Raw genomic sequence first — 25,578 nt, 5'->3', positions numbered from 1 at the left:
CAACACCCCGTTCAAACAATCACATTTCTTAAATTATGAAAATAATATGATTGGAGCTAAAGTAAAATCAAACAAACCAAACACAATTTCATCAAAATTGGACAAGGAATGTGAAAATTCTGACATTTGTTTTCCAATGTTCCAATTTTGGGCGGGGGTCCACCACTGACTCCGAAATTGGCTGCCATTATCAATAAAAAAAAAGAATTACATAGTTATGAGCTTTCGTTTGCGGGTCAACCACGGGCAAGATGAGTATTTGGCAAAATGGCAGCCAATAAGTGGGAGATCAGACTTCGAGTGCACAATCTGGGAATTTCAAGAAAAGCTGCAAAAGAAAAATTTATCACACTTAGTCAAGTGTCATTCATTCGTGTTGATAAAAGTGAAGTAAGGTATACACACGGGTGATAATACTGGCTTGAAATGATCCTATTTGAGTGGGCGAGAACTGCAAAGGATGTGTGACTATGAAAGTGTTTTGGTGGGTTAAGGTGGCCCTCTCTAAACCGGGTGGCAAACAAACGTTACGGATAAACCTCGGTGTATAGGCCATGGATCCCTTAAAACACGTGCACTCAAAATTAAAATACGAATATAAAAGAGCAGGTGCTAAGTTATTTAACAAAATACTCAAAAAGTATAGCCATACATCTCGCGCTTCTTGATGAGGAGCTAGAACATTCTGCTGTCCAACAGGGTATCACTCCCTCTCTCCACCTCTGTAATGTCTGTTTCCTTCTGTCTGTCTCTGTCTCCCTCTCTCTTTCCTTCTCTCTTCATGTTCTTTCTTTCTTTCTTTCTTTCATCACGTGACATTTTTCTGGAGTACCGACCTTAATCTGCAGCAATCCTCTTAAATCTTGTCTACTGGTGCAGGATTTATCCTTAGTTTATGGACCTATTTCAGGACTTTTAGAGGGGGTTATTCCCCCCCCAAAAAAAAAAAATAAATAAAAATAAATAAAAAAAATGGTGGAGAACTGAAGAAAAAAAATCTTATTATTGTATAGTGGAAGATAGGGGATAGATATTGTCCTCTTTTGCATCTGATTCCTGGGTATTCTCGATTAAAATTAAAAAAAAAGTTAAAGGGGTATTCCAGGCTGAAAATAATTTTATGATTTTTTTGCAGGAGTTTCTGTATTTTATTCATAAATCAATGATAAATTAAAATGTTCACATAATTGAATGAATACAATTTAAATGTGACAATTAAAAAGATACATTGTAAATAATACAGAAAATACTGATAATTAAATCATACTTAAGCATGTGATATAGTTCGGTAAAATACAGGGGCCAGCTATTATAAGCACAGAGGTGATTGAAGCAATAGCAGCCAGGAGAGGGGGCTACATGAAAACCATCATAAATCATACTTGATAAATTGATCGTCACGAAATATAAGATTAATATATATATATATATATATATATATTGGTAGAAAAAATTGGTAAAAAGAAGAGCAAGTGTGTGCATGTGGGTGAGTGCAGGTGAATCAAATTAGGTATACTTAGAAATAAGATTTTTTTTTCAACGAAGCTTTAAACGAATAGAGAGATGTACATTGTTTAATATCATGTGGCATTCCAAATATCTGGGCCATGGTGGCGTATCGTCTTATGAGCGAGTAATATTCTTGGGTTGGTTAAGTGAAGATCTGTTGAATGCCGTGTTGGATAATTGTGAATGTCTTTGTTTTAAACAAAAAATTGCGAAATGGAATCGGGATAATATTGGATGAAAATTTAAACATAAATATGGCCGTTTGATAAATGTTAATATCTTCAATTTTCAATGTTTTTAAGTTGTGAAATATTGGATCAGTATGTGCAATGAAATGTGAATGAGTACATATGCGGAGTGCTTTCTTTTGGAGACGGAAAATCGTTTCTATTTTTACCTTACTACTATACCCCCATACTAAGTTGCAGTAAGATAAGTGGGATAAAACGAACGAATTATACGGGAATTATAAAGCATAAATAATGATTTTTTGGAGAGATAATATTTTAATCTAAAGAAAATTCCTATTCCTCTGGACGCCAATATGCAAATATTGTGAATGTGACTGTTCCAGGTTAAATTTGAGTCAATCCATACACCTAAAAATTTGGTTTCTGTTTTTCAATGATATGGATAGGTATGTCATCTATGTATATATTATGGAATATATGTTTGGTTTGAATGTGTTTAAAATACATCAAATTTGTTTTACTTATAGTTAGGGAGAGTTTATTAGCTTTAAACCATTTTGATAATTTCTTTGATTCTAAATTAAGTGTCGGGACGAGTATATTTAAGTCTTTGTGGGAATAGAAGACATTTGTATCGTCTGCAAATAAAACATATGTTTATTCTCTAGATGCATTTACAATATCATTCATATAAATCAAACATAGCAAGGGACCTAACATCGATCCTTGTGGTACTCCACATTTCATGGTACAAATATTGGATGTTTTTTTATTTGAAAGAAACATAATGGCGTCAATTACTTAAATAATCTTTGAACCAAGTGAAAACAACCCCCCCCCCCCCCTGATTCCATATCTCTTTAATTTACAAAGTAAAATGCGGTGATCTATTCCATCGAATGCTTTTGATAAGTCCATAAAAACCACAACGTTTGAACAGATTAAGAAAAATCAGACAAACAAATCACTAAAAACTTGATCAAAATTGGACAAGGAATAAGGACAAGTTCTAGGCATGTCTTCATGAATATTCAATGAACAAACTGATGTCATATCCCCACTTGTTCTTTTGTATTTTTTTTTATAGGAAATTAGGTTTATTCAATTTTTTTTCTCTCAAGAACCAAAAATATTGGAATAACAACTAATTAAGTGCATTAGATATTAATTGCTGCAACTGATTTCATTACGAGGGAGACATGTCATTCACACATTTATGAATAAAATGAAACAATTGTCATTTCATGTAATAACACAGGTAAAAGGAAAGTAGAGATGTGACATCATCAGCCAATCTAATGAATATTCATGACGACGTGCATATAACTGTTTTCACAAAAAAGCACCTGGGTCCCGTAACACAGAAGATAGCGATTAATCGTACGCTTGATTTTCACGATTGATTGTGTATTATAGTCAATGGAATCAATCGTAGAAAAGCGTTTCTAGGATCATTGCTAATATAAGCTTTGTGATACGGGCCCCTGGTCTACTTCTTAGATCGACTAATCCCACATTGGCGGAACTCATTTGATCTACTATCAATTTGACATACTAAGTAATTGTAGTTTGGTACCCACTTAGCCTATTGCTCACTTAGTCTAATTCCCACTTCGTCAACCTATTATATTGAACTTTGTCGAATTAAAATTTGGTTCGCGAACGTCTCATCTAGCCATAATTTATAAGCGGTGAAATGCATAAGGAATATTAGACATAATTATTGGTATAGTCTAACAGGAAATTAGACACAATGTGAAACTATGGGTATATTTTTACTGTAAAGACACTTTTAGCATTTTAAGCACGCAGTTAAGCCCGTCACTGTAACAACTATTATATAAAGATTAAAAAGTTGTTACAATTTTCAAACACGTTTTTGTAAAAAGTTAAAACAATTCCAAAAAGTTTAAACAACACAACAAAGTTTAAACAGCTTGTTGTTAGAGTGACGGAATAAGTAACGTTAATAACAAAATATGACTACACATTTGCAGGAAGTTGACCCATTTATCTAGTCATTTAAACTGATTTGTTTTAAGACTGTAAAGAAAATATTTAACGCTTTCATCTGCCTGAGAAAAAGAACTAAATAATGGGATCAGTGGCGTATCCAGGAGGGAGGGGGGGGGGGTATAGCCGGCCTGTGACGCCCTTTTGAGAAGAAAAATTTAAATTTGTAATGTAAAAATGCCGTCAAAACAAAAGTGTGCCCCCTCCCCTTTGAAAGTGCCGCCCAGACCCCTTTTTAAAAACATTTTTTGCTTGTCAAATCTTTTCGGGGACGAAAACCCCTTTATTTTTTTGCTTGTCAAATTTTCTTCTAGGAAAAATGTGCCCCCTTTTGGAAAATCCTGGATCCACCCCTGAATGCGATAAACGATAAACGAGAGGAATAAACGAGTGGGCCATATAGAAATTACGAAATAGTGAGAAAAGAACTACAATAATAAGAGACGAGACATGATTATCATGATTAAAGAGAAAATAACACAAACACAATTGACATGAAGATTAGGGTAAAACTCAATGATAAAAATGACTGAAATGGCAAAGCTATGGAATTATGAATAAGAAAAAGATAAAAAAAATGCCAGTAAAACAACACTTATACAGTCAATAGAATATTCAAGATACACCAATGTGTATCAGTTACCAGAACCATCTCAACTTCCTTTTCTTCTGCCGAGTCATCCTCCTATTTTTTGTCAATAATCTACCCATTAAATGGCCGTGCCGTATCTACCAAAACACTATCACAAAACATCAATTTCTTTGTCATCCACATAGAAAATCCCCCTCCCCTCTATATAATTATTTCCTTTCAATAGATGAATGACAATGCGGGCATCCGATATTATCATAATGGAGCCACATGTAATAATGTTATTGCACTGAGAAACACGAAGATGGTAAATGGGATAGGCTTGATTCTCAAGACGAGAAAGGATAAAAAGATAAAACTAATTGTTCCCTTTTGTAGTTAACCTACTATTTTAAGAGGGACATCTGGGCACCCTTCTTACAAAGAGTTGCGCGATTGATCGAAACTATGGACGGCCAGCAACGTCATCGTGTAATTTACACGATGACGTTGTTTGTTCAAAATTTTTTTTTAGATATGAATGTATATCCATGAATTTATTGATTTCTTGACGATTTGGTGTGTTCTCCTTTGTTCACAAAGGACATTTTACAATATTTCTGCAAAAGAAATTATGACACTGATGGATTTCCATAGAGTTACGATTGATTGGATCAGTCGTAACTCTTTGTAAGACAGGGCCCTGGGGTGCGTTTCATGAAAGGATTGTCTGACAAAACGTCCGACATGTCCAGCGTTATCCGACAGTTACCATGGTAATGGCGGTTCATAGCCAATCAAAATCAAGGAACGTTGTGAGACCTGACAACTTGTCGGACAAAAATGTTGATGAAAGGCTAATGCCGGTGTTTTCAAAGGGCACAGTTTCACGAGTTGCAAATGAAAGCACTTCAAAACAATCCAAGACAATGTCGTTTCAATGTGACATTTTAATTAAGAAGGATAAGAAATGTAGCTTTGCAAGAAGAGATGTACGGTACCACCCTCAAAAAAGAAAAAAAAAAACAATACCCCAGTCATATCGGCATTCAAGAATGAAGTAATTTACACTAGAGTGCTAGAAATTTTTTGTTCAAATATTGAATTTGGTAAATGGTGATTTTTTTTACCTCCCAAGGCACAAATGCTTGTAAGCAAGCAACCAGAGGACAAAAGGCTGAATGTCCTCTCGAGGGACCTAGTAATGAGGATTAATGCCTTACCAAAGGGCACTAGCGCACCAACTGGAAATCGAACCCGGGTCACCCGAATCCGAAACACCGCTCTACCGACTGAGCTATCGCGCCTTTTGAATTTTCATTTTGAGACCAATATGTACATGGGAGCCGAGTATTTTGTAACTGTGCATTATTCGGTGTGTTTGCGAGTAAGCGTATCGAGCGATAAAAAGTCCTTATTTATTACACTATTGATTAATTTTATAATAAGTTTGTCGTGTTCCCAATTCCAATTAAAGTGGCATATATTTTAAGGTAGAGACCCCAGTTTCCCGTGTTCCTAACTGCACATTCCATGTTCTTCGATGACTAATACAAAACATATAATGAAGCAATTGAAATTTGGAAATTATGAGTTGGTTTACATTTTCGTTCTCCCAAGCACGCCACCATCCTCACCATGTCCTTTCTTATCCTCTAACCATCATCCATAGTCTCACACAAATATCTTTGATGAGAACACGAAGCTAGCGCTAGCATTAAATGCACAAAGAATCAATATCCACTTTCCTCGGGAGGCGGCAGGTTTTTCTTCTAATCGATCATGGCAGCGATCGATATCAAAGAGAGAAATGACTACTCTCTTGAGGTGTTGTCAATTGATATAAACGAACAAAGGAAGACATTGGAGAGACGAGTTCGGAACACATTTCAAAAGAATTAAGAGAATGATTTAATGATCCCGTGCATGACAGAGTGGCCCCGAAAAAATAAAATCGGAAAGAAAAGGAAACTCGAGGGAATTATAAGGGCATGTTCAGTTTGCTGATTCATGTAAAAAAAAGTGGTTAGCGCAATATTATCTGAAGTGAAAAAAGAGAATTTTTGTGATTATTATTATTTTCAAACCGTAATTTGTATTGCTAATCACAAACGAGGAAATACAAACCATCGAATTGTAAGTGTATGGTATTTTATTGGCAGGGGTAGTGTCAGGCTATTTTTGACTGGGAGGAGGGGGGGGGGGGGGTTCAGTGGCGGGGATGCAGGGTGACCTGATGTTTAGTCACATTCTTTCAAATAGGTATGATAGAATCACATGACAAAGACCTCTCTTTTTATAGGCTTCTTCCCCTTCACCCCCTTTCTCCCTCTTTTTATCCTCCTACTTTCACTATTATTGATGGATAGAGGGCATGCAGTCACCCCCGCGGGCGTGGCGTCGCCCCTGGATACAGGTGAAACTGATTACCGTGCATAGGATCCATGTACTGCGACATAATACCACATTATTCATTGATAATTCACCCTGCCTGTAATCCCCTTTTGCCGAGTGATGTTGGAAAACGCGCGCTAATTCCAATCGGTTACCGAAATGATGACATTCGTCTGAACGCGAGAGGGGGTTTCGAGTTTGCGCAGTAAAGCACATCATTTCCAATCAAAGGTGTCATATACGAGACTACCTTTCCTTTCTGCATAGCTAATGGTGTGGAATGGGGTGGAACTTGACGCAATCTCAACTTTCATCTCACTTTTGAGAATGCCTTGAAGGAATATTATTGGATATTTTGTTTCATACCAAGGTAAGATGATAATCAATTTTTTTTTAATGTAACGGTTTGAATAATAATTTTCTAAGAAACATAAAGAGGATGGGAGAGGCCTATAGGCCCTATATGTAATTAATTCTATCGCGTTCTTTATTATGATTTTGTTTCATTCACTGACACTGTTTTTACTATTTGCGTCTTTCGGGGGGGGGGGTATTTTCTTCATTAAAATTCATTCAAAAATTGACAAAATCTATCGTGATTTTGATTGTGTAATTCAAAAGTAGTTATTTCAGAAAAACCTCATAAATAAATTGGGTTCCAAAAGAAACTTATCAAACTTCACAAGCCCACTACACAGATTCCACTAAGTCCAAATGAACCAAATTTTGACATAGACTAGCTTCAATAATCTTTACTAAGCATAATTATGTCCAAGCAAATAAATATTAAACATTCCATATTGGGTTTAATGAAAACTCATTTGCTCACTCGTCAAAGGTGAGATGAGAATAATGATAATAATAATATCATCATCATATAATAATAATATCAATAATAATAATAATGATATCATCATCAACAACATCATCATCATATCACCGTCACCCTCAGCTTTATCATCTTCATCTTCATACTATATTATTGCATGAATTCATGTTTCGTATTTAAAAATATATGCCCATTCTGCTTTATAAATGTATTAATTAAGTCAATTAGTATAAGTTTGGGATTGTCATTTTTTTCAAACAATCTGCTTATGATGACAATCCTTCTCCTGCAAACTGTGAATAGCATATAGTTAATCATTTTTGTCTGGAATTATTTTTTTAGTACTCTTTATTAATGATTCATGCCAAAAATGCTAACATATTATGTTTATTAAGTATTATACCAATGTTATGGATGCAGAAGAAAACAATAAATCGAATCAAATCAATAATAATAATAACGATAATAGTAATAATAAATATGATAATGAATAATGATAATGATGATAATAATAATAATAACAATAATAATAATGATAATAATAATGTTAATAATACTGATAACGACAATAATAATGATAATAATAATGATAAATGAATCATTATGAAGGGCGCTTTACAAAATGATTATATGTCATCACAGGCCACAATAGACATCCAAAAAGATGGATGCAAATCAAAAGAAAAAAAATTGCAGAAAAGAGAGATTTTGAATTATCTTTCAGATTATATTGATAGATGATGCAGCATTCGAAATTTGACACAAAATTCATATTTAAAATATTTATTGGATATCATCAGTAACTCATAGTACACTCAACTTGAAGTATAGAGTATGTCTATGATATAAACAGAAAAAAGAAAACGAGATTGACAATTTAATTTTCAGTTTTATGGACGTGAAACAGAAAAAGGGAACGAAAATTTCAAATCAATATTGTGCTTTTTGAAGGAAAAACTAAATATTAAGATATTTAAAAACAGTAAAACGAAAAAATGAGCAGTTTTTCTGTTTTCCCGTTTTTAAACATTTCATTATTGAATCGCTCAAATGAAAACGAGAATAAAATCAATTTTCACTCAATATTTCGTTTTTGCTTTTTCCGTTTCGAAATCAGAAAAATAAATTACCTAACAGTACCTTGATTATCTGGCCCCTTAATTTTTTTTGTCTCATTACGCCACCATTTTTTTTGTAATTCTACACTGATTTATCGCAAAGTTCAAATTTTCTTCCCCCTCATATCTATAATTACAGGCAGAAAATATATATATAGAACGATATTTAATCATGGCTCCATATTTTGGTCAAAAGCATTCCCTGCTTTGATAAGTATATAAAATCAAATCGGGGGGGGGGGGGTGTAATATCATATCAGCTTTTCCGAATGTCAAAACTCAAAGTTGCATAATAATTTTCTCAGCATTTCCACTATTGAATGCTATTTATTTAGACTGGTTTCTTGATCCTAAACAGGTAACAGAAGATTTGTTTGATTCAATTTTATCACGGTTGGTAAAAACTTGTAAGGTTCCAAAACATGCTTATGATGTCTTGAGAAGTAAAGAATTTGTGTCTTGTGAAAGGATAGAAAGCAAATGGGAAGAAATGGTTAGGTTTGGATTCCAATGACATGTTGATTGGCCAGCAGTCCACAAGAGAAATTTCAGATGTACTATAGAGACCCAGTTAAAGTCATTTTATTTCAAATTATTTCATAATGCTATTGCAGTGAAGTCTTTCTTATTTAAAATCGATAGAAGTGAATCACCACTGTGCTATTTTTGTGGTAAATACCCTGAAACTTTAAAACATATTTTTTGTGAATGTGAAAAGGTCTTACCATTTAGAAAGAAGCTCACAGACTACATTGATAGTATTATTCATGAAACAACAGTCTATCCTGATATCAGTTTCATTTTTGGTTTTGATATTGGTGGCAAACATGATATGTGTATTAATTTCCTATTTTTATGTCTTAAATTCTATATTATGAGATGCAAGTTTCAAGAAATTGATTTAAACTTTCAGGCTTTCATAACCTTTGTCAAAGTAAAACAGAAAACAGAATACTATATAGCTGAAAAGAATGATAAGTTGGCACTGCATTTCAAGAAGTGGTCCTTTAATGTAGATTAATGCTTATCCCTCACAAAATTATTGTTTTCTCCATATTCTGGAATCTGGATGCCTTTATGTATTTTTTTATTTATTGATTAATTTATTTACTTATTTATTTATTCTATATCTTTTTGCTACTGAGAGAATCGTGTTTGTCCTGTGTATGTGTCGTCTTGTCATCAGTTGTGTAGATATTTTGTGTAGATATCTTAAGTACAGTAGCTATGAAGTTTTGTTGTTATTGTATATATTATTTTGTTTTACAATAAAAACATAAATACAAAAAAAAAATTTCTCAGCATTTCTATTTTTTCAAACTAAAATTCTTTGTCATTGACTTGATAAATTTGTACATAGATGTATGCCGTATTACTTTTTTATGTTGGGGGGATATGTTAAAATGTTCTACAACGTATAAACGTGCAAAAGCGAAGAAATCGAGCTGATAAGAATAAATGCGAAACAACACAAGCAATATTGAACGAATTTTTTTTCTTTGGAGAAGCATAAAACAAAACAATACATGAACTATAATTTTACACCATGCTAAATTATGTATTTATATTGTAATATACCCAATATTTCAAAATTGCAATGTCAGACATACTTCTTATAAAGAATATACTTTTTGTGTATACTGGATTTCCAAAGTTTGTAATCAAATCAAAGTACTGTGTTACTCGCAATGCAGTGAAGTTGAAAAAAATATTTTAGCAAATTTCTGAAGCATTATGATTGACCAGTTTTATCACACATTGACTATTCGCCTTAACTTAGATAATCACGAAAACGGAAGTGTATACGATCTCCCAGAAATATTTTCTGTTTATAGTTTTGTATGAATTTTTATTACTGATTAATTAATTATTTGTTTACTTACTTATTCATCTATTTCGGGGGGGGGGGGGGAATCAGACTCCAACAATAAGATAACGCTTTGGGGAGCATATAAAGGGATCGGTATCCCCTGGAATAAAAAGGATAATTCCAATCTTCTCATAACAACACTGAAAACAACCAAGAGAGTGATTCGGTCGAGGTATAATACCTTTTATTGATCGATTGATGTTATTTGTTAATGTAGTCTACCTATCATTTTCCCCTCGAATTTTTAATTCACTTCGATCTGTGCCTTGTTTTGCTTTTTCCCAAGGGGGGGGGGGGTACATCGTCACCAACGTGATTGAGTGCAACCCCACCCCGAGATTTGAAGTGTGATAAATCGACGTTGTGTGCCGAATTTCGTGGAAATATCACCACGCAGATAATAGTAATTTAGTATGGTTAACTATAATGTATGTAACGTAGAGGGCATTTTCCCCTTTTCCCTCGTCATGCTTGTTCTTTCGTTGACCCACTCCGAGTCGGCCTTTCCGTCTTAAAAATGCCACTTTGGACTTTTGCACAGTGACGTACGGAGGACAGAGAGGATATATTGTCAAATTGAAGATAAGAAAAATGTATTGCCAAACATTCTCCATGACAACGAACAACCAACAAGTCTCTGTCGAAATGTTAATAAGGGCATCAGTTCGGTCCTTAGCTATGGACAAAAGACATATTTTGCAATCTTTTGTCAGCTCCGAAACCTAGGGCGAAACTTCGTTCTCGAATTTCTGACAAAGACCTCCCACCTTCCCTTTGTCATTTGGCGGGCATTTTCAATATATTTACTCTGCTCTTGAATACGCCGTGCATCGTGGAGCGAAATGGTCTTTTTTTCTAACGCTCCAGTTACACCAACATTTTTTTTAAAGGTCAAGTCCACCTCAGAAAAATGTTGATTTGAATCAATAGAGAAAAATCAGACAAGCACAATGCTGAAAATTTCATCAAAATCGGATGTAAAATAAGAAAGTTATGACATTTCAAAGTTTCGCTTATTTTCAACGAAATGGTTATATGAACGAGCCAGTTACATCCAAATGAGAGAGTCGATGACGTCACTCACTCACTATTTCTTTTGTTTTTTATTGTGTGAATTATACAATATTTCAATTTTTACGAATTTGACGATTAGGACCTCCTTGCCTGAAGCACAAAATGTTAAAATAATGGAATTCCACGTGTTCAGGGAGGAATGAAATTTCATTTCACATGACAATAACGAGAAAATAAAAATATTTCATATAATAAAATACAAAGGAAATAGTGAGTGAGTGTGTCATCAACTCTCTCATTTGGATGTAACTGGCTCGTTCGTATAACTATTTCGTTGAAAATAAACGAAACTTTAAAATGCCATAACTTTCTTATTTTACATCCGATTTTGATGAAATTTTCAGTGTTATGCTTGTTTGAATTTTTCTCTTTTTATTCAAATCAAGTTTTTGTTGGGGGTGGACTTGTCCTTTAAAAACAAGTTCACACCTAATAATAATAATAATTATACTTGCTTTTATAGCGCCTAATACTTCCTTTGTCAGAAGTCTCTAAGCGCTCTATACAGTATATGCAGCATAATTACCCTGGCTTTAGCAGTGCATGCAGCTGTGACGCGCGCTGCGTTTCAAGGAATAAATTCCTGCCAGGTACCCATTTACCTCACCTGGGTTGAGTGCAGCACATTGTGGATCAATTTCTTGCTGAAGGAAATTACGCCCTGGCTGGGATTCGAACCCACGACCCTCTGTTCAAAGTCCGGAGACTAATCCACGAGGCCACAACGCTCCACGTAGTTACAAATAATGCATATAGCATTTCTATTTATTTGAAAGCAGGATAAAAGAGCATTGCAGATTAAATACCTTGCTCATGGGCGTAGGTGCCGCGGCCGGGATCGAACCCCGGACTTTCCATGTATAGCCAGGCGCCTTAGACCACTCGGCCACGGCACATCCACATGAAACGATTTCAAACCGATCGATTGCTTAACATTGGCAATAACGCACTGGGCTACGGTCGTTCTGGAGTCGGATTGGCATGTGTGATAATAGCATTGGACTGTGATACCTGACGGGTGAGAGTTGGTCAGCGAAAGTGTATAAACGGATGAAGTTTTATTACAGACTTCTCAGGTGTCTCTCTTAAGGTTCACTCATCTCCTTCCCCGATTTTCGCATCTTTTTGGTTCGTGATCTGGTTCTGGGCCGTTAAGGACTCAACCCTCCTCATGAGTACAACGAGTCGGGCTGGTGTGCGTGCGCAGAAATAATGACTAAAACAATGTTACTGAAAATATTGAAGAGTTTGGGGTCTTGTGTTCTATTTTCATAACCTCTTCAGATAGCTTGTTCCATTCTGTCAGTGTTTGTAGGGAGGGGGGGGGGGGATGAATGAGCACGGAAAAGATTCTTTACTGGAGCAAATTTTAATGCACAATAATATTGTAAGATCTTTTGATTAGGCCTACATTGGTGAAAAGGTGTAGATAGTCATGGATTGAGGTGAAAAGATGGATTTTATGGGCTCTAAAGAATGTTCGTTATCATTCATCTCTCAGCAAGTGTACTCCAAAAAAAGTTCCTTTAACATGTCTGTGCCATTCTTCACAAGCCCTTTTTTGCACGCACTGCTCCTATAATTGCAATTTGAGATCATTGGTGTAAGGATCCGAAACTGATGAGTACTAACTTTACTTGCTACCAAATTCTTTTGAGGAAATCTGGCACTGAATCACCCTCGGTCGACCTCGGGCCAACGGGGAGTCCATTTAAATGATGAAAACAATAATTGTTAACTCTCACACCTTCAAGTGGGGAAGGGCTCCCCGAAACGATAAAGTATCGCTGAGTCTGGGAAACTTCTATATAACAAGACTTCTAAGAAAAGTTCAAGAAGTGTCAAGAGCTTATGCGCTTCGCGCTGTACTCTTTCCCGGATCCACATCTGGGCACGGTTATGCTCTTTTTCATATCTTGCCCCATGTAATGACTGATCAGGGCCAATCTAAAGGCAGAGCAAGTAAAGTAATCACAAGATGAAATACAAGAAATAATAACAATAATGATAATTAATAATAATAAAATTACATGAATTGCCATTTGCTATACCAGTCTAAAACATGAATAAAGTTGGAGCACTGCTTTTACTATATACATGTATATACATAATTCTAGAAATTCTTGAAATATAATCAAATACATTATCTCAGAATTATCCATTCTCAGAATTAAGAATTCAGATGATAATTCAATATTTCTATTGGGGGCTAAATAAGGCACCTGCTCGGTGCGCCTCTAAACCGAAGCATCTCTAGTTATACCATGGTATTGATCCTCCTTTTCCCTCATTTTGTGCTGTTTTTTTCTAAACAGATCATCCTTTCTGGAATTCACGTCATCCCATTATCAAGGAAGATTTGAGGCTCCCTTCTATGTAAAAAAACTCTCGCCTACGTAATTGGATAACTACCCCTTTATTTCCGATTTTAACGCTTGAAAGATTTTAATATTCCCAAAAGTCAAACTGAAAGTCAGTGGTTCGATTCATTTGAACCTCGAAAAAATTTCCCCCGATACCCGGCCTGGTTATAATACCGAACACATCAAATTGGTATTGAGCCAATCCAAAGGGGGCATTTGAATGCCCAGGAAAGAATTATGTGAATTCGATGTAACATGGAATAAAAATTAGTCTCGGGGAGAGCTCGGTAAGACTTTCGACAGAGCTTTTGTCACTATCTCAATAAAGATCATCTTCTCTCAGGACTCAGCGGGCAGCAACCCAATCGACATGTCAAGAAAGTACAGGTCGCTTGTTGAAAAGTTGTGAAAAAAGGGTAAACAACCCCAAATAGAGCCCAACGGAGAACAGTCCCGTGGTCCTAATAATTCACTAATCACGCTTTATCCCATTATTTACAAAACTGTTTTCAAGAAAAGAGCTTTGTTCCTCAATAGAATACAGAGCTCTTAGTGTAGCGTTGTGGAACGACTTTCTTTTTTTTCTGATGCATGGGGCAGACAGTTAGACCGATGATGAATGACAGTTTTTCCTCCTTGAAAAATTCTTTCCTCTCTTTTCGAAAGAAAATATAGAACTTAACAGAGAGGGGATAAAAACTTGATTTGGATCAGCGTCGTTGTGAGAATAGGTACAGATTTGACAAAAAAAACATTTCGTCATTCTGCTGTGCCTAACAATATCTTAATTTGTCAAGCTATTTCCTCTTTTTTTCGTCATCATTTTGACTTAAAGTATTGATGAATGATCGGACCTATCGAAGTGACAATGGGGGGGGGGGACATACAAAAATATCTACTGACAAGTCATTTGTAATATTGTCGATTAAAAAAGCCATTGATTTTATATAAATGCATACAAAGATAATGAAGACATGTGTCACAACGGGGTGTTTTAATACGCATGCTCCATAATCCAAACTTTGTGGGGGTAAGTTAAAAATTTATACAGAGGTTCGAGGCCCAAGCCCTGGTCTCACCCTCCTGATGGTCCAGACGTAAATAATCAAATCAGAATTAAAGATGCACGTTTTTTTTAAACCAAACATGAATATGTAAGAAAAGGAGGGGAATACTTACCAACGGACATTTATCATCAGTGCTTGTGTACTTTCAGCCAGGGTCTGCGGAGCGAAGCTCAAAGGGGGGGGGGGGGCAAAGGGAAAAAGGGCACCTTTCTTTCGGAAAGGGCTTGCAGAAATTTTTCGTTGGGGGCAGCACGCGTAATTTTTTTTTAAAAAGCTCAAAAGTGAGGTAGCGAAGCGACCGAGCTTATCATTGAGGCACTTTTGCATTTTGTCAAGTAAATTGATGGAATATGTGAAAATCTGCAGTAAAAAAATTTGAATTTTCACAATTTTTGGGAGGGAGGGCAACTAGCACCACAGTACACGTTCGTGAGGAGGCATTTTTCTTGCGTAAAAAGGGCACTTTTTCTGTGCTTCAAAAAGTGGGGGGGGGGGGGAGGGACACTGTGACACCCAGCCCACCCCCTAGGATTGCCGCCCCTGCTTGTGGCTAACCAAATTAGTACATTGCAAAAATCGTTGAACTAAGGTTGAATAGTTATATTGCTTTACAAAATTATCAGTATTGTCTATATAATTATTGAACAAAATGTATACAGTACCGTATTTTGTTTTGAAACGTATTTGAGAATTATCTGAAGATAGTTTAATTTGGGGAGAAGGTAATAGTATAAGTAAATAAAGACCTTATGATTTATGGCATAATTTTGCAAGATAGAAGTGACCGTTCACCTGAAAAAAAAATAGTATCTTGATTGATATTGATACTTTGATCTCTACCTTTATTGATTTCATCCACTCTTAGCTCAAACCCAAAACCCGGAACGGGGACTTATCTCTGGTCTTACAAAAGGAGCTGTCACGGTTCACAATGACTACATTACACCAGGTACTGCTGCCAGGGGAAGTGGATGGTGGCGACTCACCCCGCCTGTCAATAACAGACGACACTCATTACCTTATAACGAACAACAGCAGACGACAATCTCCAGTGAGTGCTTGCGAACCGACCATGGCGCGTCAAGAGTCACCTACGAACGAGCGGTGCGTTGCCATGAACGATCTGCACGCAGGGGAATCGGAGCAAAGTAGTTCACCGCGGGAACACAGCGTTGAGACTTCATCTCCGCCGCAGCAAACTCGGACTTCGCCAGACGATCTCGGCATCGACAAGAACGCCAACATGCAGCGGGTGGGCACGGCGGGAACGAAGGCCAGGATCCCGTCGGAAACGGGCTCCGAGGCATTCGCCAACAGCGGGCATAACGGCATCAGAGTTGAAATAAAATCGAACTGTGACGAAAAACCGATTTTGGATGACGAGAACGACAAGTCAAGAAGGTATTCGCCTATGTGTAGGGGTAATGTTGCACGCTCGATTGGGAAGTTGGTAGCGTGTTTTCTCTGTGGAATTATCTTCGGAATAGCAGCAGAAAAGGGCAGAGGTAAGTCTGATATTTCTATCTATCACAATTTATCAATTCAAAGAGGGTTAAAAAAACAATAAAAACAAAACTCATTTTTGACACGAATGAAAACATAAAAAAGTTCCATCATTCCTCATGCACCTTGTACAATTTTTTTAAGGCTGGGGGGGGGGGGGGGGGAGAGGGGGTATGATTAACATCCGTTTCACGAAGCCCAGCTTAGCAAAACTTTGAAAATACTAGAACATAGAATGTTTTATACCGTTTTGTATAAACTGTTCATTCAATAATGGAAAGCGACATAAATTTTGGCTATGATCTCTTCTCCGAGTTGTAAAAGTAGGAAACAAAAGTCGAAGTCTCGAGGGAGAACACAAGCCGACAAGATGAAATGATACGGCACCAGTTAAAATGTGAGGTCGGTTGGTCAAGGCGGTGACGTCATTAGGTTCAAAATTGAATACAAAAGTGAAAAATTAAAAAAAGAAAATAAAATGAGAACGAACAAAAGAAAGGAGGAAATAAATAAAGAAAAAAAATGAATCTAACGACTAAATAATTTCGCGGTCATAACTTTTTGAGCAGACATCAAGCTCAGGATTTATGGATTAAACCAAGAATTTTGATAAAGGAAGACAGTAAAGGGAGTAACTAGCATTCTGTTCACGATTTGAAAACAAAAAAACAGAGAGACGGATGATATTTACTCCACTACTTATCTGCATTTATTGCACAAAAGCGACACTCGATTTGTTTACATACCGAACAATAATTGGAGTTAATTCCTCTCCACATCCGTATAAATTCATTTGCTTTGTAAATCGAAGGATTCAATAAACTACGATCTAGGAATAATGTAAAGAGAAATGGGGCAAGACGCGATATATATCTGACAGCGAAATAGAATTCATGAGCCTGTTATGTTTCCCAGTTTTTTCCTAATTGGGGAACCTAACGGAATGTTCTTCCCACCATCTACTTTTATTCTAGAGATTAAATATAGTGACGTGTATAAAGATTGAGCACTTTCATTATCATTTTTCAAATACACTCTAAAAACAGAAAGGTGAAAAGAGTGGAAAAGGGAAAAGGGATGAGAGTTTTTTTTTCACCCTTAAACACGCTATCACTCCACTTTTCACCCTTTCATGTTTTGGATTGTAGACTGTGTTCATTTATTCTATTATAAGATGATTAAAGCATTTCTTTTTACACAATAGTCGAGTTTAGATAGAATAAACTTGTAATATCAAAATCTGTGTACCCTTTTGTTTATCATTTTGTGTACTATTTTGGTACACGTCAAAAGGGATCGATGTTTTATAATACATTCCTGGGTTGTTTAAATTGGACTTAAATTATTGATGAGTAATTTAGACTCGCATTATTTATCATTATTATGATTATAAATGACGTCATTTGTTGTACTATGCGAGTTTCCCGGGAATGACATCGGCATAAACCAAGAAATGAAAACAGAGAATATGGTAGAATAGTCATTCTGATCATGAACCTAGAGATGTCCTTGTTTTGATAAACGAGATATAAGCCATAGTATATACCAGTCCATATGCCGTCATTCGCTCACTTGACGTTCTATCCAAGTTTAAATTCAAATCCAAATTCAAACTCAAACTCAGACTCAAATTCAAATTCAATTTCGAATTCAAACTAAAATTCAAACTCGAATTCACATAAAACTAAAAATTCAATTTTCAAATACACGTTTATAAATTAGAATCAATCTAACTCTGGTAGACTAAACGCAAAGCATATCGACAAGCACCTATGCCTATATAGTTTTTCGTTGATTGGTTGTTATCGTCTTGCAACATTGACCTAAAATATAGTTACGTGTTGGACATTTAGATAATGTGGATCGTCATTAAACTAGCTGAGTCAGATCAAAGATTGTTCCCGATCTGATTGAAAAATCGAGGTTTAGTTTTGACTTTCATTGATTGGATTGATAGTGACTGGATAACAGACTAAATCTTGGGTTGTTTAACGAATCCTTTTATGTCCAGAAAATTAGAAAAGGCACCACCGTCATAATAACCAAAGAAAGGGGGTGCCCCCAGCATATGCTTTTCTGCAAAGTGCTTAGAGTAGAAGTACTCTCATTTTCCTTTATAGGATTTGCTCATTTTTTATTTTAAATGCCTAAATGTGCACTGTTAGAAAAAAAAAAGATTTACAGGAGAAAATTAAAAAATAGATTTTACAGAAAGAAATAACAAAACCATTCTGTAAATTGTTATAACAGGAAATATATTTTACAATTTTTCTATAATTCTACAGAACATGTCTGCTTTTTTTAAAGGGGGAAACAGTTTTATTACAATAAATTTGTGAGGTTACATACACCAAATACCAATTTTCTGTAATTTTACACAAATGCATGTAAAAGTACACAGTGCAGTAAGATTACAGGTGTTCTCGAGACTCTGCTGCAGGAATATTTTCTAACAGTGTGTGTTATTGTAGAGATATTCATTAAGCGTGTACCTAAGTGCATATTCTTGTACTTCGAAAAAAAAGTATTTATTTACAAATACGACCCCCCGAATCGAGCATGTGTAATTATGATAATCTTAATAGTTTATTAACGCATTCAGTATAGAATCATGATCGACGTGGGCCTCAAATTTTAATAAAAAGAACCTTACATTGACATATGCCAATATCAAAGTCAAAATACTATGCAAATTTACGCACATATATTTCTTTTGTACTATTTCACTCTGAAATACAAATGCATATACAGATAGTGTTTGCCATGTGGACTTTGAACTTTTCCCTTACCTGGTTTGAGTGCTTGTTAAATATTAACGTTGTGGACACTTAACACCTTGATTAAATCCCGCGCATGCGCAGAAGCAACGTTGCAGTGTGAAGGACGGAAAAAATTCAACGCCGTTAGAAATCATTAAAAATACAAGTCATTTATTTTCCTGTTCGAAAATTACCCGTTATGAACAACAAAAAAATTATGGTAGTACACTCTTCCTTAATGTCATTAGATATCCTTGAAACTTGCTAACTATATTGACTACATTATCTGATTATGAACTATTAATTCAAATTGTCGTAATATTAAAGTCACGTTAGCCCATGTGTTTTAATTACATGCAAAAAAATCGGTAAACATATAAACACAATTCCAATATGTTTACGCACAGTTTTGCAGTAACATAGCAACATTCAATTTGATGAAATAAACAATTAAGACACCGTTTCTTATCTATTACATCACACATCGGTTTTATGTATTCTAGAAAAGAAAAACTCGCTAATCAAAGAAAATTGAAAATATTATGATGATATAGTAATATATCATGTAATAAAGATGAAAAAAAGAATAATGAGGATAATGATATAGTGATAATACTGATGATCTGCTTTTGTATGGCTTATTAATATGATTTTCGATACCGTCATGCATAGATAATTAAAATATCGCTTTGGCACGAACACACATTATTCTGGTTAGGGCATACATTGATCACGTGAAAAAATTGTGAAGATTTTTCTACATAATTCCATTAAACTCCAGAGATTCAAACTTTTATCATGAAATATGATAATAATAATAATATGATCATTTGTAATGCGGCGGTATCCATCATAAAAGGATGCTCATGGCGCAATAAGGAAAAGAAAAGAAAAGAAAAGAAAAGGAAAAAGAAAAAGAAAGGAAGAAAGAAAACCTACTAAAATGAGGGGTAGAATAACAATTACCTAAAAGCTTGCGTGAAAAACCATTGCGGATTTCTATTGGCAGTTTATTCCACCATGTCCATAGGAAAGGCCCAGCATGTTGAAATGATATATATATATATATATATATATATATATATATATAATATATAAATATGATGACAGATTGGATGGTAGGAGGGGGGTGGCGGTGGGGGTAGGGGCGGTGTGTCGAAAAAATATACATATGATAGCATTGAGTGTGAGGGAGGGAGTTAGGAAGCGGGTCGGGTGATCGGGGTAATATAAACAGCGGAAGAATGACGATGGGGGGGGGGGGACAATTCAGGGCAGGGTAATGTCAACGATTCATAGAGAATCTTTGTGTGAGATGATATCAGAATGAGAGCGTTAACGCGTACTCTCAAAGGAACACGGTCGAAAGTTCAAATTTAATAATCACTATTCCGTGTAGTACATGGCTCACTCGTAATTACGATATTAATAACAAGCATGGTATACCACGCCATACTTGTGCACTCGTGCATGATTGTGTACCTGTTAAAGGACAAGTCCACCTCAGAAAAATGTTGATTTGATTTAATAGAGAAAAATCGGACAAGCACAATGCTAAAAAATTTCATCAAAATTGGATGTAAAATAAGAAAGTTATGACATTTCAAAGTTTCGCTTATTTTTTAACAAAATAGTTATATGAACGAGCCAGTTACATCTAAATGAGAGAGTCGATGATGTCAGTCACTATTTTGTTTTTTTTGTTTTTTATTGTTTGAATTATACAATATTTCAATTTTTACGAATTTGATGATTAGGACCTCCTTGCTGGAGGCACAAAATGTTAAAATAATGGAATTCCATGTGTTCAGGGAGGAATGAAACTTCATTTCACATGACAATGCCGAGAAAATAAAAATATTTCATATAATAAAATACAAAAGAAATAGTGAGTGAGTGATGTCATGTGCATGTCATGTGCATATAACTGTTTTGTGAAATGAAGCGAAACTTTAAAATGTCATAACTTTCTTATTTTACATCCGATTTTGATGAAATTTTCAGTGTTATGCTCGTTGAATTTTTTCTTTTTATTCAAATCAAGTTTTAGTTGGGGTGGACTTGTCCTTTAATAACAAGCATGGTATACCGCGCCATACTTGTGCACTCGTGCGTGACTGGTACCTGTTAATAGCCGCGCCTGACTGGGATGTGGCGAGTTCATGTCATGTTGAAAACATTGCTGGCCTTCTACCCACTGTGCGCTTGTTTCGAGAAAAAAATCACCTCTATCATGTCAACATACCATCATGCCCTTGCTCGGTTTGTTCATGTATGGGGAGGGGGGGGGGGATTTTATTGACCTACCCCACTGAACTGGAAATACGTATTTCCAGTTCAGTGACCTACCCAAACACGTTTTCACCCGACGATTAAGTTAAAGATAAAGAATTTAAAAAAAATGATTTAAGGAAGACCCCCCGTAAGCACTGTTCTTAATAATCTAAGTGTCGTTTGGTCTACACTACACTATATTGCTCACTCTGTCTAATGGCCAGTAGGTCCAAGTTTTTATTTTCCAAATGAAATTTTGGTACATAAATATTTTATATGAACTAAGTAGTGTTAGGCCAAGAAGAACAAAATTTATTTATGCATTTAGTTATTATAATATCTATAACTGAAAATGAAAAAAAAAATGAAAATGTTCAAAAAATTATGGCAATTCGACAAATTGGTAAGTAGAAAAACTGGCAGTAGACGAACTGGTATCTGACCTTTTAGGAAGAGACCAAATGGAAATTAGACGAAGTGGGGGTAGACGAATTGGCAATTTATCCCTCTGTGTGAGGAAATGCTTATAGTTGCTCTCGGCATGTACTCTCTCGCTCGAATGGGTCTAAACGATAATGAAAAATCCATTATGCTCGATTTGCATTGTTTGATCCGTCTCTGCAATACTATTCTGCTACATTGCGTGTCAATCCGAACAATAGTCTTAACCATTACTGAAATTAATATCCCATCTCAGCTAGCAGGAGTGGCTGAGTCGTAAAGTACCTCTTTATATTTTGTCAAACGGAGCAGAAGTGAGTCCTTTGTCTTACAATAAAAGCCAGCGCCATGCATTTCGATATTAATTGCATACAGCGGAAAGGAAAAGGGAGAAACATATTTCATGAACAATACCTGTTCCTTTTTGTCGAAATAAGGAATTGCCGTCAAAAAAAATTGTATGATTTTACAAACAGTCGCAACAAATCGAGGCTTAAACAATAAGGGTTTCTTTTTTGTAATGGGAAGGGCTGTAATTATTACCTTCATATCATTCCGCTATTTGGATTTTGATGGTATTCTTTTACGACGAAACGTGCAAGTGTAATAACACAAAAGAATATGAAAAGGCAGGAATGAATTCGGAAGGATTATATATAAATAAATAAATACACACACACACACATATCGCAATTATATTGATCAGTCAAATCGCTTAGAAATTCTAATGAATCACAATAAGTACCTCCTATAAAACTGCCAATTTCATGAGCCTTTTTTTTGTGGGGGGGGGGGGTCAAAATTCGTTTCATGTCGAATGTCCTTTGATATGTGGTCGATTTAATACAAGTATCAATCACTAATTTGAAAACTAGATTTTCTTTGCTCGTTCGCTTCACTCACTTAATGTACCCTTTTTTAAAGGTGTACCATAAACTCATCCCACCGTAAAATTTAAAACTCATGACGTCATTTGATTTCGATGGTCCTTGTCCGAGAACTTTATTTAAAACAAAGGAAACGCGAGATAATGAAGTGAATATAGCAACCGACTTGTGGCAAAGTATATATGGACTTACTTTTATTTTCAAATGTTTTATTTCGTGTTTATTATACCCCCTACACTAAACAAATATCATAAACTTGTAATGGGAAGGTCGGTTGAACTTTACCCAATTTTCCATCTGAACTTCGATAACAACACAACTGATAAACCCCATCTGAAAAAAATTGAAAGGCAGAAAAATTTGCAATGTCATCATTGATTTGTTTGCGATGATATCGCGTGTTGGCAAAGGAGCGTTTAATTCGTCCGCTACATGCAATGGTGGCAATGTGAAGGTCACTTTTAGAGGTGTTCCACAATTCCCTATTGTATATGTATAATTATTATAATAATATTCATTTCTTCGATTTCTCGTTTCAAGCGTAAGCGAAGTGTGCGAAGTGTGCGGTCGCTATCGCTTATTAAAATAAAATCAAAATCAAATTAAAGGGTGTCGAACAATATTATGAAACCCAAACATATTTAGTTTTACGATCCATGCGAGACCGCAGAATTTGTGTCTCTATTTTATATATAAATATATATATATTTTTTTAACAGACAACACACTTTTTTGTACCTTGAACTAAGCGCCATCTGGTAAGCCTTCCATCTTTTCTACTTTTCCTCTCGCTCCCTTCGAAATTACATTTTCATTTCGGACATTTCTGATTTAATGACTTCAAGTCACTGCCGAATCGGTGTCGTGTTATAGAAACGTTAGAATCTTAGAAACTTTTCTTATACTTATCATTTATCAGATCAGCCGTCAATCTGACATGTCTGTCAAACGCCCATCGTTTAATTCATAAATGGAACTCCAAGATTCTTTAGCTGACGATGAAGTGGGCCTATTAATATAAGAGCTTGTAAGAGTTGAGAATCTTAAGCATGTTGAGAATTCTATAACTGGCGGGAAACTGTTTCATAGATCCGGCCAGAAGTGCGTACTTCAGACAGATCCTTGGTGGACGATTAGGTCCAGGGAGGTCCAATCGACCTTATTTCGAGAACTTTTAATGGAAAATCAGAAGAATATTGTAAAAAATAGTCTTAAAAACGGACATACCGAAACTTTTCGACTTGCACTCATCGGAGTAAAATCGTATGAATGACCGATGCGTGTACATGAATGTCGAAAAGCGTCAGTATGAAGGCTAGCTATTATCATGATTATACGATAGTCGCAGACTCTACCGAAAAGGGGAGGGGGAGGGTGATGGAAGGGGGGGGGGGGGTACACTTCGTAATTCCGAGGGTTCGTAATTCCGAAACACGTAAATTGCCTATACATCGATTTTCGTTAATCCGAAAACGTAAAAGGGTTCGTTAATCCAAACATTTGTGGCGTTATTCCGAAGGTTCGTTATTCCGACGGTTCGATAATCCGAAAACGAAATAAGGTTAGTTTAACAAATTTTCGGCATTACTCCTATTTGTTTAAGATCAGTATGCTCGATCTGTAATGAAAATCATAAGATCAGTATGCTCGATCTGTATGAAAATCATAATTCATAAGTCAGAAAAAATTGGAACCAGCGGGATTCGAACCTGCCATCTACTGCTTTCCGGGCAGCGACTCAGGAAAGCAGTAGATGGCAGGTTCGAATCCCGCTGGTTCCAATTTTTTCTGACTTATGAATTATGATTTTCATACAGATCGAGCATACTGATCTTATGATTTTCATTACAGATCGAGCATACTGATCTTAAACAAATAGGAGTAATGCCGAAAATTTGTTAAACAAATTATAATCTCCTATAAACGCCTCTTTATTTACGAAATAAGGTTAGTTGTTCCGAAGGTTCGTTAGTCCGAAAACGAAATAAGGTTCGTTAATCATTTCGTTTTCGGTCTAACGAACCTTCGGAATTACGAACCTTACTTCGTTTTCGGACTAACGAACCTTCGGATTATCCGAACCTTCGGAATAACGAACCTTCGGAATATCCGAACCTTCGGAATAACGAACCTTCGGAATAACGAACCTTCAGAATATCTGAACCTTCGGAAATACGAACCTTCGGAATAACGAAGCTTCGGAATATCCGAACCTTCGGAATAACGAAGCTTCGGAATTACGAATGTAGGCGGATCGAGGGAAGAGACTGAATGCAAGCATTATATTTCAACACTCTTTTAAGAGTGCATCGTCTGCCTATTCTATATTTCTTATATATCTCCCTCATTTCATTCGCCTGTTGCCAGACACTTCATTCACCTTGTGCTCTGAATATATACAATTACCTTAATGATATTATGTCCCTCCGGAAACTTATCAAGTGTTTAAACTCATACCTTTTATATGTTTTTGATTGACGGAGGGAATAAGATGAGTTAGCGGAAAGGGCAAGATTTCCCTGCAAATACCCTTTGTTGAAAGTTTTTTTTTCAAAGCTAGGACCTTGTTACTGGATCTCAATGGTTGTTGAAAATCGCACTTATGTGACAAGCCGGTGACAGGGATATAAACGCTCACTAATTATTTCTCATAAGAAAACTGACCGATCGAACTGGTGGGCGATATCGGTCGATTTATTTATTTATTTGTTTATT

At 35.7% G+C, this 25,578-nt stretch overlaps 1 protein-coding gene across 1 annotated transcript in view; it reads left to right on the top strand.

The window, feature by feature from the left end:
* Positions 1-6,894: 6,894 nt before the first annotated feature.
* Positions 6,895-25,578, top strand: part of LOC121422478 (UPF0394 inner membrane protein YeeE-like) — a 43,353-nt gene continuing 24,669 nt past the window's right edge. The window contains exons 1-2 of the mRNA XM_041617551.1: positions 6,895-7,048; positions 15,865-16,504. Coding sequence (XP_041473485.1) covers positions 15,931-16,504 — 574 coding nt within the window. The 5' untranslated portion in view covers positions 6,895-7,048; positions 15,865-15,930. The remainder of the gene's footprint in view (positions 7,049-15,864; positions 16,505-25,578) is intronic.

The sequence above is a fragment of the Lytechinus variegatus genome, chromosome 10 (assembly GCF_018143015.1).
Source record: "Lytechinus variegatus isolate NC3 chromosome 10, Lvar_3.0, whole genome shotgun sequence".
Lineage (NCBI taxonomy): Eukaryota > Metazoa > Echinodermata > Echinoidea > Temnopleuroida > Toxopneustidae > Lytechinus > Lytechinus variegatus.
This window is presented reverse-complemented; position numbering and strand designations above follow the sequence as displayed.